The sequence below is a fragment of the Cebidichthys violaceus genome, unplaced genomic scaffold, assembly GCF_023349555.1.
Source record: "Cebidichthys violaceus isolate CVI_PGR_0920_01 unplaced genomic scaffold, fCebVio1.0.p SCAF_39, whole genome shotgun sequence".
In the NCBI taxonomy this organism is placed as follows: Eukaryota; Metazoa; Chordata; class Actinopteri; order Perciformes; family Stichaeidae; genus Cebidichthys; species Cebidichthys violaceus.
This window is the reverse complement of record NW_027176583.1, coordinates 1,858,160-1,874,125: the sequence shown is the minus strand read 5'-3', so window position 1 is coordinate 1,874,125 and position 15,966 is coordinate 1,858,160. Positions and strand designations below refer to the sequence as shown.

The following is a 15,966-nucleotide window of genomic DNA, read 5'->3' as shown; positions in this document are numbered from 1 at the left end:
GCTGCAGAAGAACCTCCGTCTCGTTTCATTCATCACTCCAAATCCCCCTGTTCTCACCACATTGTTGTGTTATTTGTAGTGAGCTGGTGTGTGTTTGTGTGTGTTCTTATCCTCAGATTCGCTTCACAAAGAAAAGGTTTGTCACCGATGTTTTAAAACCACACCGCACCTCCTCCCCCGTCCTCGTCCACTCCTTTTTCCACTCTATCAGGGAGTTGAGCTGAGGTCCGCCGCACTCTGGCCTCATTACGCCAGCGCACGGATAAATTATACACAGGGCACGACGCTGTCATTGTAATGGTGCCACCCCGGTGTGCAGGGTGTCAGCGGGGAATTAGTCACTGAGGAGCTGGCTCCGAGGGAGGGACATATATCTGGGATGGGTTGACTCGGTGGCACGCAAAGAATTTATATAATCATGCGCCAGTTAAAAAAAGCCTGAAGGGAAGGATGCCGCTAAGAACAATAGTCACCAATCTCTCTTTTTACCTAAGTTACCACAGTAATAACAGGACAACACCTCTGGAGGATGATGTCAACCATGATCCTGACAAAGTGTCCCAGTGACTCACCTTGACTTTGGTGGCAGTGAGGCAGGCGCTGCTGTCCACTCCCTGCAGAGTGATGGGGTAGAACTGGCCCTTGTTCAGGTAGACCATGGGCAGCTCACTGGACTTGTAGGAAGAAGCCAAGGGGGCTCCCAGGGCAAACTGGAACTCATTCCTGAATCTCTCCGGCGGAGAGCCGGTGTAGGAGCCCGAGTAGACCGGGCTGGACTGGTCTTCGGGGAAGGGGTCGCTGTAGGGAAGAGTCTGAAAGTCACAAAAAGACATTCGTTAATGAAAGGAAAGAGGGGGAAATGTCAGACAGAAGACATTACATAATGAAGCTACATGTACCTCGCTGCTGTGATCGGGGAAGGAACCGGTCAGCAGGGAATCAAAGATGATGTTGAGCTCCTGCTTGTCGTAGGTGTCCGCCACCACGCTGGTCAGGGTGGCGTAGGTGTCTGAGGCGGCGGCAGAGACGGGCAGCGAGGCGTTCTGCTTGGATCCCAAAACCTCTTGGGAATGGCTCAAGGGAACACTCTCAGAGAGGATCTTCATCACGTTGGCGGACGTCTCCAAAGAAACGAGCTCATTGCTGTTGGTTAGATGCCTGGAGTGAGGAAAAAAAAGATCTCCGTGACTGCTCCGCCAAGGAACCAAGAGAGCAAGGAAGCAAGGAAGCAAACAAGCTTTAGGTGACTAGCTGTGTTGAACAGAAGCCTGCAGACAGCGCGTGCAAATATAGAAGACACACAGCTACTGCAGGGTGAACTAGCAGGAAGACGCGGTCTGGGTCTGGGTGGGTACTGTTTGTCTCTTAATCCAGCTTGTGTTTGAGTTTCCCTGTTCGAGATGTTTGAGGGGACAAATGCTGCGCCCCAACAATGGCCGCTTCTCACCCACCGGAGGAGAGTGAGAGCTCAGTGAAGACAGAGGGCGGAGATAGAGAGAGGATGGATGGATGGAGGGATGAAGAGGTAGACAATGATCCCCTCACTGTGTTTGACTTGAGGATTACCACTCACCTGTGGCCTCCCAAAGCCCCGCCTCTCTGCTTCTGCTCTAACTCTCTCTAATGCGCTTCACTCAGTGACAACAGGATGGAGACGACGTTTGTATTTGTAGATTTGTACAGAAACAGCATCAGTTTGGTGAACTTTTCTTACCTTTCTGTTTTGCAGATGTTGCCAACGCGGCTGCTGTTAACAATCTTCTGATCTTTCTGGTTCTGGAAAATGAAAAAGATTTTATTTTTTAAGTGACTGGAGTGAGAAAGTTAGACTGAATCTTGGGGTTAATGTTGAGTTAAGCTCCACTGTTATACCTTGCACTGTTCATACAGCATGGTTAAGGCCGCCAGGTCGTCTCCCGGGAGGAGTCTGGATTTGGGGGGGTTCTGCTCGAGGACAGGGCTCTCCAGGTAGGACCAGGAGTCCATGTCGTAGTTGTTGTAACGGTTATAGTTGAAGTTCTCGCTTTGAAAGACCAGTCCCAGAGTCCTGCAGAGAGGAGAACAGAGACAGTGATTAGATGTACTGAAAACAGAAGAAGAAGGGTAAACATGGTCAAAAAGGACAATAATCAGGTGTGTATATATATATATATATATATATATATATATATATATATACCTGAGCCCAGGAGGCTGCACACACTCGCCTCTGAGCATGAACGGTTTCGATTGCAAAACCACAAAGCTGAGTAACATCCCTCAAAACCAAACCAATGGTGTCAGAACGACTTAAAAAAGCCAAGGGCCACCCACTAACACCCCCCCCTCACACACACACACACACACACACACACACACACACACACACACCTTGTGGTTTCTGGAGTTGTGAAAGAACCAAAGACCACATCGTTGAATCCTGTATAAACTCTCTTATTTGCACAGACCTTAAAAGATGTTCTTACTGAGTGAATGGAAAACCACATGTTCTGTGGGAGTTCTGGCTTTCCATACCATAAGGGGGGGGGGGGGGGGGGGGCTACCAGAAGAATCCCCCGTTGGAGTTTACCTGAAGCAGCTAGTGAACAAACAGCTGCAGTTTACTCTGGATTAACAGCTGATTAAATGTGCCGACAGGAGGAAGAGACCTCAGGTGTTCCCGACCACAACAGAACCACAGCTTAGGGAGAGATCCAGTGATTTCACACGAGGATTAGTGAAAGAGTACTGCCTTCAAACGCACAGGACATCCTGTATTTGTTATATTATATCATAGCTTTGGTTTATGTCCGTGATGTCATGACGAACACTAGAACTAGAACCTCACACACCTGCTCTGAGGTGCACCTGTCTCTCCTTCTCACACCGAGCGACATCAACAAACACCACAGGACTCCACCGCTTCTTCTCCGGTTTACCCTAAAAGCAGCTGAGTGCAGATGTGTTCACACAGACTCAGAGGGGGGGGGGGGGGGGGGCGCTCGTGTCTAGGGTTTCTCCACCATGTAACTCAATGCATTACATGCTGTCACTGCCTTCTGTCTGCCTCCAACACCTCGAGAGGAGATTCTTATTTCCCGGTCTCCCTTTGTGCTCCGTGGCCCCCCTAAGGTTAGTAACAACGCGAGCCGAACCAGACCCACTGCCACCACAGAGCACAGTGTGTGTGTGTGTGTGTGTGTGTGTGTGTGTTAAAACTATCCATATCAAATTCTCCTGCAAAACACCCCTGTCTTAAAACAGGGATCTTTCACATGGGGGTCTCATTGCAAACAGGAAGAAGGGGGGTTTCTGTCCCCCAGACACAAAAACATCAACTGTCTAAATAAGTTCATATCAAAAAGCACACTTTAGAAAAAGCACAGATTTACATGTTATGATTTCAGAACTCACTCAGTCTCTTTGGTCATGTCTCCAGCCCAGTCAGCAGAATAGGTTCCTTTAGTTTGTCACAGCTTCTCTATCAGTCCAGCAGAGGAGATCAGTGACACGCAGGTGAGTCAAGTGTTGTGATTCCCTCTGAGCCGGCCCGGATCTATTTCATGCCAGCAGTGAGTTTCCTCTCTCCTCTCTGATTGGCCGGGAGGAGCGAGACAGGTGTCTGATAGGACAGGTGTAGGAAGGTTAACTCTTCGCGGGCTGGAGAGAAACCGAGGGAGCGCTTTGCAAGACAATCCGAGGCAGGAGGTCCTGAATGTCATTACAGCAGAATAAAAGAGGGAGATCGAGGATCCCAGAGGCGTGAAGTGTTTGATGAGAACAGCTGGAACTCAGCTTTAACATGTTAATAGAGCTTCAGTTTCATTTTTCACTCTCCAGGTTTGGTTTCTTCATGTTCTGTTGAGAGAGCTGGGCTGAAAGGCAGCTTGAATCACAAAAGAATGTTTTTCAACCAAATGACATGAAGCATTACTGGAATCAAAAATGTGCATTTAGACAGAAAATAAAGTACATTCAAACGGAAAAAAATGAACATTTTGAGATTTTTCTTACATTTACAATGTATTTGGTGCACATATGAATAAATACATGTTGTTTTCTTTCTATTTTCTTTATTATATTATAACACTGTGTTGCACATGTTTAATTTATTGTTGATGCCTCATCATAATTAAAGCTACTTTGCTCGTCAATTCTTGAGTTGCATTGAGAACTTTCTCTTTTTAATCAATACAGTTTACACAATAACTCAACTCAAGAACCCTTCCTCCTTAATTATAGTATTTAAAATACAACAAATATACTGTTAAATACATTATTACAAGCGTTTTACTTTATTACCTACTCTACTTAAAAACTGATTTAATTTACTTAAATAAATAAATAAATACTCACCTGATCTGTTTAATTAAGTAAAAGTAGAAATACCACAAATTAAAAACAAATGCTCCATTATAGTAAAAGTCCTGCATTCAGAGTGAATCTTAATTAAAGTACTTACGTTTTATTTTGGAGGTTCATACTGTTATAGATACTATATTACTGGGTTTATTATTGGTATAGATGCGTACAGTACAGGTTATTTTTAAAGCTACTTTACAAGGTGTTAGTGATCTATAAAAATAATTTGATAAAATGATCAGTGAAGTAACAAATGTGGAGTCAATTATTATTAAATATGTATTTAATAATTCAGAGACGAGCCTTGTAAAATGAATGGAGACAGATTTGACGAAGTTCACTACAAACTGTGTAGATCAAGACTTCAAGATGTGTTCACTTTCACAATGACTTCACACACACACACACACACAAACACACACACACACACACACACACACACACACACACACACACTCACACACACACACACTCACACACACATCGTTCTATCAGCAGCAGTGGGGCTCGTAAGGTCTTCATGTTAGTCAGGTGTATTATCTTCCACCCACACACTGCACACTTACACAAACACACAAAAAGAAAGTAATGTGCATGAGTGTAATTGCATGCGGCTGTTTACCTGTTCATGTGTGTGTGTGTGTGTGTGTGTGTGAGAGCACTTGTTGAGACGCCTGAGGGAATCTGGCGTGGTAACACACAAGGGTGCGTGCTGTGCAGCTTGCCCACACACTCACACACACCCTCATAAATATAACACACACACACACACACACACACACACACACACACACACACACACACAGACACAAAGCCCTGAAGGGCGAGTTGGCACCGACTCAAGAGCGTTAGGAGAAAGAAGGAAGACTTTCTGACGGCACTCCTTCATGACTCCACGCTGCGTGTCCTGAAGTGCATCTGTACTATTACAATGTAGTTATTCTGAATGCAGTAGAATAAAATACATCCACATATTGAGAGGCGTGGTGTACAGCCTGTAGAACCACCGGTTCTTAAAGAGGGTGGACACACACGGACGTGGGTCAACACCACTGTCACTCTTCACCAGCTCGTTGACGCTGTGAACGGTTTCTCTCTCCGTCCCTCATTAGAGCTGAGATTAACACATCAGAGTGTTGAACCCTTTATTCTCACTTCAGTCTCTGTTCCTCTCTCTGCTCTTCATCCGCAGGACAAACCGAAGAGGAGCAAAAGCATTCTGAATCATCTCTCTAAACGGCTGTAAGAGTTCAAGCAGCAGCCGTTAAATGATTAACTGTGAACATGTGCAGCACGTTGTTAATACATGTTTACTCACAGATGAAGATCAGAACTATCAATCATCATGAATGTGAGCTGTAGTGGGACATGAATGTGGAATCACCAGAGCACTTCTTATGAATCCAAAGGTTTCCTGAATGTAATTATGTCATTTGGTTCTAATTATAAGGAAAGCTTACCTGACGCACATGATTCTGTGTCTGGTTCCTTTAACATCACTGGAGCTCAGCGGCTCAACTGAACATCCTACACACATGGAAATAAAGATAATGAGAATAAATGAACAATATATGAATAGTTGCTTTGATTTAAATGGAGCAGTTCTTTCAATGACGACACTATTTTTAAAAAGAATTTCTTCGAAATCTGATTGTTTCTTCCAGGAAACTTCTCAGGAAATGATCAGGTAGTTATGAACCAGTGTGTGTGAGCTTGCAGAACACACACACATGCTGACAATAGAGACAATAAGAGGACGTGGTTTCCTTTTTGTACGATCATAGGACATGTTTTAATGTTTCATCTCTGCAGGGACATTAGAAAGATCAGCGTGCAACAAGGAAGTCAAGTTCTGTCTTTAAGGAGAGAAATGCACCTTCACACACACACACACACACACACACACACACACACACACACACACACACACACACACACACACACACACACTAGCCCTGGCCTGTGTGAAGGTCTGTTCCACTCAAAGATCTTCTCTGCAGTGTTGAGACGTTCATGTCTCATTGTGTGGAGCTGTTGACGGCCCCGTACAGATCTGTGGCACTGGGAACGATGGGGAGGATTGACGGCTGTCACGAGACGTTCAAACGACTTCCTTCAGTGCCTTGAAACCAGGACCCGAGCGTCCTCGCCGTGTGACCGTTTGTGTGCGTGTGCATGTGAGCGCACGGCCACGCATGGTCACACACAAACAGAGATTAGCGCCGGCTTTACGCACGACCGCTGCCGAAAAGGAGCTCTCTCATCGCCCCTCTCCTCCCACCGGATCCCTCGTTCTCTCCTTCTACCACTAGTCCACTCCTCCTGCTCCTCCTCTCCCCTCTGTCTGACCGCTGAACCCTCTCCTGCTCTTAACATCTTCATCACGACCCCAAACATGAAGACAACAAATCTCTCTCTACAGCCACAATGAATAAGGTGCTCATGGTGAAGAAGATAAAGTAAATAGATGTGGATTATTTTCCTACTTCCTTCACAGCATATCTCTCCATCTCTCTCTCTACGACCCCACTGCTTCACTGCTGCTTCGTCCTGGAGGAATGTGTGCTGAGGGTTGACAGAGGAGCCCGGGGCCCGTCTCCCTCTGAAGGAGCGGTGCACCTGTTACCGCGAAGCCTCGCCGTGTTTACCGTAACCGCAGCGCTTACCTTTCTTTAAAACAACGCCACTTCCTCCTCAACTACTTTCATTTTCCACCCATGTTCTGTGCAACATAAAGAAAAGTACGCAAAAATGTGGAATCTCTCACGACTGTCAACACTGAACAGTGCTTCTAGATGTGTCTTAAATGTATTATTGAACATTTAAATGCTTTTTGTTTGTCGTTTCACATACAGCAGCTCCAGCTAGGCTGCCTTAACAAGAGTACTTTCTAAAAGGGAGTTTCATTTTTAGTTTTGGAGCCAGATATACATCTTCTATGATTAGTATCATGGTAAACATTGGCAGCATGTAGAGGCTTTTACTGTGAAATCGTATTTTGCATTTACAGAAGTGAGTTATGAATCTATAAATATCTGAATCTACAGAATCTCTGAACATTTCTTGTTGGGAAGTTTTAAGGAGGAAGTGGATTTAACTGCAGCTCTGACACACATGGGGCGGATTAGGAAAGTATTATGCTTCTATTTCTATTCAACAAGAACCACAATTTATGATTTTCAGAATATCTGTCAGCACCAGTAGCTGCTCAGCATTGAAGCTACTGGATATCAACTGACGTTACCGGTAAAGTTACTGCTTTTACTAAAGTAAGAATCTAAATACTTCTTTCATTGCCGTCAGCGGCTTGAATCGCGTGTCGTTGCTGCGATGCTGCTTGGTGTCACGTCGATTCAGCCATCTACTGATAACGAGGCCCGGCGTCCATGATGACAGGCTCTGGTGTTAATCTGGTGTTTGACACTAAAATCAACTCACAGTCTTGAGAGCACTGCTCCTCTGAGCTCTGTGTGAAGCTCGTCTACCAGCAGGGTTGGTTGACCTGCGGTGAATGGTGAGACCTCTTCACTTTGTTTGGCCTGGACTAGAGAGGCTCCAAGAGTCTGGACAGACTCTCTCACCCCCCCCACCCCCCCCCCCCCCCCCACCTCGTCAGCCAAACAGCAGCAGCCACTCCCAGAAACTCCACACTGCCCCGAGTGAAGGACCGGGGCTGGGGGTGGGAGAGGAGAGGAGAGGGGTTTGGGTGAGAGAATGGACGAGGAGGAGGTGTCAGCGAGAATATGACAAACCCAGCAGAGTGATGGTAATGTCGGAGAGGATGCAGAAGGTGACGGAAGGGAACGGCAGAGTCCTGTTGCTCTGCAGCCACTTCAAAGTTTCAGCACTTTGACATTTGCAAGTTGGCTACTGGAGGACAAGACACAGCTGGGGCGAGCTGCAGAGCACAAGGTGGAGGTTGCATTGCTCAATATGAAAGCATTTCTTTGAGCAACGCTCGAGGGCAAACTAGTTGACAAAGTAGCTACGAGCGGATTTTACAGGGAAACACAATAAGGAGCTCAGTTGTCCCTGCAAAATAAATAAACAAATAAATAAATAAAGTTAATGCAACACCTTAAAACACAAACGCATGAAGAGTGAACAAAATGATTTCTAGAACGTAAGAATGGAAAAATAAATAGCAACAATTACTGTCTGATATGGAAATGAAGTAGCACTCAGGGTAAGAGATGACTAAGATCACTGTGATATATTAGCCAAAAGATGATAATCCAGGTATGAATATAAGAACGTGTTTACATCAAATGAAGCTCAGTCAAAATCAGAAACTTTAAAAAAGCCTCGACAGAAGCTGTTAGCTTAGCTTCTCACGTGTGCAAATGCAGAGTCAGTTTAACACGTTATAGGATATTTATGAAGCTTCATCTTCTGATCTTCTGTAATATTTTAGCCTCCGACAAATGATTTGAATCCTCAGCACGGACGCTGTAAAGTTCAACAAAGTGACTCGGGTGGAATAAAAGTAAAGTTCACGTGTATGAGGTCGTGTGAAGAGTTACCAGACTACGGTGTTCTTTCTACAGTACATCTGGTACGTAGGACCGATCCAAACACTCCGAGGAGGACCGTTTGTTTAAGAGTGTGGAACGTCTGTCATTCCTGTCTCAGACTGAGCTTTTGTTCTTTGGAGGATCGGTATGAAAACAAGCGAAAGAGCCGGTGAAATAACAGGCACTGGAGAGCGACCCGGCCGGTTGTAGGTGCACTCTCTCACTACCAGCAGGCTGTCTCTCTCTCTGTACAATGCAAACATGAATGAATATACAATCAGACACACACGCACAGCAACAGACACCACACACTAAAGCGGTCACACAAGACGCACAATCAGAGGGAAACATCCGCCGAGACACTTTTAAAGAAACATGATCTCCTGTAGAATATTGAGACTAGAGAAACTGGCAACATTTGATATTGGAATAAGAATAATGGAAATCTTAGAGCTGTGTGAGATTGTTTACAGTTTTAATGAAGACTTCAGCAGGTTGACATGTGAGATCCATCGTCACAATTTGGAGGGAATGTTGCAAACACACACACACACACACACACACACACACACACACACACACTGACTGTGGTCCCACCCAAACAGAGAGCAGGTCCTGGGCTCATCTCCATATCAGGTTTCATTCTGGACCCCTCAGGCCAGAGGTAGATAAACCTTCACTTCATAGCCTCTGGAGGACTCTCTTATCTGCAGCTAACAACTGCAGAGAAATGTGCATAATTGCACTGTGATGGGGTTGGAGGGCCATTCCTCAGTCATAGCGTGAGGACATAAATAACCTCACTGTCTCCTAGTAAATAAAGAGCAGCTAGAGTACGCTTCATGAACGCCTTCAAAAGATTAAAAGAATAGTCTGAAATATTTCAATATATGTTTCATATATGTTGACACCATGAGTTTATTATGAAGCTAAATCCAGCATTAGCTTAGCTTAGCTTAGGAAACAGGAGTAAACAGCTAGCCTGGCTCTGTCTCAAGCTAACAAAATATGTCAGTGAAGGACACAAACCAGCACTTGACGTTTTTACGTTTTGCACGTATTAAACAAACGATCTAACTATTAATTATTGTGTTGATTGGTTGGCTGTGGAGCTGCTGGTTTGGTGCACGGTCAGGCTAACTGCTCCCAGTCTGTGTGCTAATCTAAGCTAGCTAGCTATAGCTTCATATTCACTATATAATAAATATGAGCGTGGTATCGATCTTCTCATCTTTCCCAAAACAAGACATTCCTAAATGGGCTAAAACATTTGAAACAACTGGTTCATATAGAAAGGGTTGAACACAACCGTCTCACGCGCTTCAGAAATCGATCAATAAAAGGTTTATTCTTCAATCGGAGAAGCATCAAGCGTCATTATTCGTACTTCTAAAGCGAGATGAATATCTGCCAGGTGAGCTCACGCCGTCGCCGCCGCCTCAGGCCATCGACACCCTGGAGAGAAGCGGAGCCAGATATTTGGGTGATAAATTTCCTGCAGGTAAGTAACACTAGATGCAGGCGGTGTGAGTTCACAGCAGATACAGTGCAGCTCATGTTCTCCACAAAGAGACGCGCTATTGTCAACAATGTGCTCTTTATCTTCCACAGAACGGGACGATGTTGCGTTTAGACGACAACATGTTCCTTAGGGTTTCAACTGTTGGTGTGAGTCAAATGTGGGTGCATGATCTTTGTGTGTGTGTGTGTGTGTGTGTAGCGTCAGTGTGTGGACGTTCACTCGCAGGTCAAAGTCAAGTGGAAACTCTAGAAGATGAGGGCAGCGGTGAGAATATTCCTCTGGGAAATGACATGTGTGCAGGTTCCATCCATTATCACTCATAAATGAAGCAGGAAACACCTACAAACCTTTTCCTTTCCCCCCGACGATAAACATCTGTCTTCCTCCCTCCCACTAAATCCCCCCCCCCCATCATCCCTCTCCGTCCCTCTGCCTCTATGGATGAGTGCTGATGTTCCCGTGGGATAGTGGAGGAGGAGAGCTTTCCAGGCATTGTTGCTTCATCATCTCAAATAAAGTAGGGAACATGTTCAGACCACCTCACCCTGGGCTCAGTGATGAAACCCTCAGACAGAAACTCACTTCTTGCAGACATGTGCTCCTTGTATAAACACTGTCTCTCTGTCTCTCTGTCATGTAGGGCTGCTTTGCACTCGTTCACCGTCTCTCTCCTGGTACAATTCCCTTCTTTCATCCCGTATTCTGTTTTATTGATTCTGTCATATTGTAAATATCAACTTTTCACTGCTTCTGTAGTTGTTATTCTATACATTTATTCTGCATATATCCGTATAAGAAAACAAGTGGTGAAATATACAACCTTCTGAATAAAGTTTACATTGACTTTCACCCACTCACTCTTATTAGAGGGAAGACAAAACTTTCCATGTTCACCTGCGATACTTCCCCATAATCTATTCCTCTATCTCGCCCTCCCTTTTCCTTTCTTCGTCTCGCGCCCAGTTTCAGTCTACGTGTCTCAGCTCGTCGGCGTTTTAGAGGAACCACGCGATCCTTTTCTCCTCAATCCTCTGGAAGGATCGCAGCGTGCCCTGCTCATGGGCCGCAGCAGGGTGCGCCCCGTCGCAGAACAGGGAACAAGGAAGACTGACGTGCCGGTGAACGATCCCTGTGACCTGTGCTTGGTCCACAAAGTCTGTTGCCATGGAGAGAAATGAATCAGTTGTTCCTTGTCTCATGTGTTTTTTAACATGATTTAAATGATGAATGATTGAAGATTTGTCCCCTTCAGGTTTCCTCGTCTCAAAGTCAATGTTTCCTTTTTATGGATTTTGGTTCGATGCCAGAACTAAGGTCTGTGGTTGACACCAGCTAACGCTTTCTACAATATTTAATGCGTCAGTAAATACTCCAGTCGTGAATCATGAAGCTTTTACGTCTTTAAGAGAAAACACTGACAAACATCATAAGGCTCAATTTAAACGGGATCAAAACAGGCAAACATTCTACTGGTGTGTCCGTTAGCTTTGTAATTCTGAAGTTTACATTACGTACAAGTATCAAAAACGTGTGTTTGCCACAAACCTTATTTTCTGCAACAGTCCAAACTATTGTTAACTGATGATAACTTTTAGAGTTGGCCGACAAACGTACTTCGTCCCGGAGCCGTACTGTGACTCTACTGTGACTCTACTGTGACTCTACTGTGAAGATTTAAGAGCGGGATTAAGATTCAGTTTGTGGGTTTGAATCCGACCTGCGACCCTTGGCTTACATGTCGCCCCCCCCTCTGTATGGTTCAACATTCTAATAAAGGCCAAAAAAGATCCAAAAATAATCTTACAAATATAAGATTTAGGACGTTTGTGTAATAGAATCCTTGTAACCAGCTTGGGTCAACATGGTTACGGTTCACTTCATGCAGTACGTGTGGTTTGTTTGGACCCGGTGTTTGTGATGTTCTCTACATTACTGTGAAATAAAATATGGTTATTTGGACTATTTGGTGAGTAAATAAAGGTGAATTAAAATCTGTCAATATTAGTGCACAAGTGACCTGAAGTTGCAGCTGTAACAGCAGGCAACATGGATGAAATGTTTTGATTTGAACGTTTGAGAAGATATAGAGTTTAAGGTAGTAAAAGATGTTCAGATGGTCCATTTAGTAGTAGTGAGCAGTAGAAGCGTCTTATGAAGTGTAGAGAGAGCGAAATGTTTGTGTCCTCTGTGTCCTCTGTGTCCTCTGACTGTACTTATAAACTGTATTTAACTGCGTGGTGAATGGACTGAACTAGAGCAGTAAGGTAGATGCGTGCACATCCAACACTCAATGAATTATTGGACTGGAAACTGTTCTTGTCTTTTTGAGTGGTATCCGGCAGACGTGCACCTGCTACTGAACGACTAAAGCCTCCGGGAGAGAATTCACCTGCTGGTGAAAGAGGGGGGAGGAGAGAAGGGTAGGAGGGAGGAAGGAGAGGACAGAATGACTACAAGAGGCCGGGAGAGTCAGTCATGCCTTTAAGACAAATGCGGCACCCGTTTGAAAAGAAAATGCAAATCAAAGCAGAAGTGTGAATGGGGGACATGTGAGGAGGTGAGGAGGTGACAAGGAGATGAGGAGGGAGGGAGGGAGGGAGGGAGTTGTCGTCCCCTGCAACAAGTTTAACCTGAATACAAAGCCAACAAGATGCAGTGATTGCAAAGCGCTGAAATAATATGAAGGAACAACCAAAGACAACAGACAGAAAAAAGAGAAAATTAAACACAGGCCTTTGTTGGCTCTGCTCTGCTCTCCCTCCTCAGGTTTCAGACAAACGAGAGCTCTCTTCCTCTCTCTCCCCCCCTCTCTCTCTCTGTCTCTCTCTCTCTCTCATACAAACAAACCTTCCCTCCCAAAAAAGGCAGTTTCTTTAGGCTGTAAAGAGATGAGGCAGAAAGGGTAAAGTTGAGCACGGTCGCCCGTTTGTGATGTGATGCTGCGATGCCAGGCAGGCAGGAAGCATCTGTACAGTCAATCTTCATGAGCAACACACACACACACACACACACACACACACACACAGAGTCACTCTTGAGATGTGTAACGTATACGGTGCATCAGGGTCAACAGGTGAGGCTGTGTTCTCTTACTCTCCTCATAACGAGGTGAAAGAAGGAAAAGGCTGCAAACCATGAACAGAGTTCAATCACATGAGACGTCAACGGTTGGTATTCAGGGTTTAGGTCAATTGTAATTGAATTGTTTACACCTGTGTGTGTGTGTGTGTGTGTGTGTGTGTGTGTGTGTGTGTGTGTGTGTGTGTGTGTAGATGTGTAGACACCTACAGCATAAACCATCAGAGAGACAGCTTTGAGTCCTTTGCCAGGTGTTTGTCTGTCTGTGGATGGTCTCTAGTTACTATCAAATCTATAATAATCTTCATATTTGTGATCATTATGTGACGCAACTAAACCGTCAGTTCAAGTGTTACTCAATCACATCAGAAGCCACGGAGCAGAAATGCGTGGTCATGATGCATCATGTAGAATTGAGAATGTATCGACTACTGAAGCCCTGAGTCATCATAATGTGACTTGAGATGAGACATGAGATATTGTTTATTTATCACAAATCACAAAGCTGCTCCAGAGCGCTCTAAAGTCCACAACAGACAGCAGTAACAAATAACAAGATGGAGGAAATAATTGCACCATAATAGGAGAAAAGTTTTGCAAAAATATATTAAAAATGAATCAAAGAAGCTCCAGGTGTCAATGGAAAGAATTAATTTCTAAAATATTGATACATTCATTGTGTTCATTAATCATCTTTCTCTACTACGTCTGAAATAAAACATCATCTTGAATTGAACTTGAAGGAAGAACAATGTGTGTGTGTGTGTGTGTGTGTGTGTGTGTGTGTGTGTGTGTGTGTGTGTGTGTGTGTGTGTGTGTGTGTGTGTGTGTGTTAATCCCTTATTCCATTTACTAATTATAAAACAATCCCATGTTCTTGTTTCATCTTGGATTAGGGCTTTGTAGAATCTGACAGCCACGTGATACAAACACATCATAACCACAGACTGAAGCTACATGTATGATCTGAACATGTGTCCTAATGATTCATGGGTTCCTCTCCATCAGACATGCTCTTTAACTCAAGGACTCATTTAGACCGTTTGTGGCCTTTTGTAGAACAGAAGTCCTGAATTACGGTTAATTACAGGCATTAGCTCTCTGTAGTCTCCTCATAATAGCAGGTATGACTCTGAGAACAACAGACGTCTGAGCTTTGTTCATTATCTCTAGAGTCAGATGTTCTGGGGATGTTCTGTACATTTGAGAGAGTTTGGGGTGATTCAGTTTGCTGAAATGGATTTTCTTACAACAAAACTGGGGACAGATTGTTCTGATGGAACGGGCTGAGGGCCGGTGTAACTAACAGCATAACAGTTTAATAACATAGAGATCTTGTTACCGGATAAATTAAAGTGTGAAGCCGACACTAGAACCCGTGTTCGACATGCTCCTCATCAAGGAATATTTTCAATAACTCCATTTGCTTCCAAGCATTGGGCCACTAGAGACTCCGGATACTCATCAAGGCGAAGGAGAACCTTTCTCTTTGTTGGGTATTTAGTCCAGCTGTCTGGGATATCCGTGTTATTAGCTGTGATACAAACTGATTGTGAGTCTGTCTTTTGTCACACGTTTCTTCATCCTGTTTGGCTGATGGGCTAACGCACACACAATGTCATCGAAACCAGAGTCCTGGAGGGATGCCCAAGAGTCACAATGGCAGGTTGACTTGTTAATACAATAAAGAATTACTCCCACAGTCACAGGCTGTGCTCAATTATTGTTAAATATTTCATCAAGCCTATATTTATAATCTTGTCATCATTGTCACTTCGGAGTCATTGCTAGAAATGTTCCCGACAGGCCTGGACTCGTTTAGGAAAAGCCTGCTCGTCCACCGCCGCTTCATAACGTGTTCACATTCCTGCACAGGATGAGGAGTTTCAACTCAGATGACTTCCTGTTGCGCGGAGCCATCGAGTGATGAATGCGTCCCAGTTCATTCCCTGTTCCTATCTAACGTACGAGCATTCCTCAGTCATTACAAATGGATGCTGGTCTGTTTGGTTTTTAAAACAGGCCCGACAGTTAATACATGCACAGCGGCACGCTCGCCGTCGCTAACGTTCACGCATTCCTCCGGAGACGGCGGACGGCGCCCACGCATCACAAGATGCATGGTAGAAGAGACAGAAAACAAAGATATCTAGAGCTATAAAACACATCATCTTTTACAGGAGGAGGTCGAGGAAAACGTTCTTTTGTGGGTCGACAAAAAGTGTCGAAGGTGAGAAACTGTAATCATCGGACGCATTAGCAGGAAAAGCTCCGTGACTCTTGTGAATTAAAATACACAAAAACACGTCAACTTGGCTCCAGAGGAGTAAAAGTTGAAGAAAAGACGGAAACGTCTTTGTGACCTGAAGAGAAAAGCCTGAGACTCGTTGACACAGAGGGAAGGTGGTGTCATTAAACGAATGGTTCAACAGAAATGTTGGCAGATAAAATGTAGACTATTGATGAATTGTGTCCTCGTGGTACAGTCCTCCTAACCAGCACGCAGCATGC

The 15,966-nt window shown here is 44.5% G+C and overlaps 1 protein-coding gene across 2 annotated transcripts in view; it reads right to left on the bottom strand.

Annotated features, from left to right (window-relative positions):
• The window catches only part of grhl3 (grainyhead-like transcription factor 3), a 31,026-nt gene that overhangs the window by 4,989 nt on the left and 10,071 nt on the right, over positions 1 to 15,966 (bottom strand). For both annotated transcript variants that reach the window (XM_068726499.1, XM_068726500.1), the window contains exons 4-9: positions 5,802 to 5,868; positions 3,394 to 3,837; positions 1,873 to 2,047; positions 1,715 to 1,776; positions 900 to 1,158; positions 573 to 812 (exon numbers count right to left, since the gene is read on the bottom strand). In XM_068726499.1, the coding sequence (XP_068582600.1) occupies positions 573 to 812; positions 900 to 1,158; positions 1,715 to 1,776; positions 1,873 to 2,047; positions 3,394 to 3,410 (753 nt within the window). In that variant the 5' untranslated portion in view covers positions 3,411 to 3,837; positions 5,802 to 5,868. The remainder of the gene's footprint in view (positions 1 to 572; positions 813 to 899; positions 1,159 to 1,714; positions 1,777 to 1,872; positions 2,048 to 3,393; positions 3,838 to 5,801; positions 5,869 to 15,966) is intronic.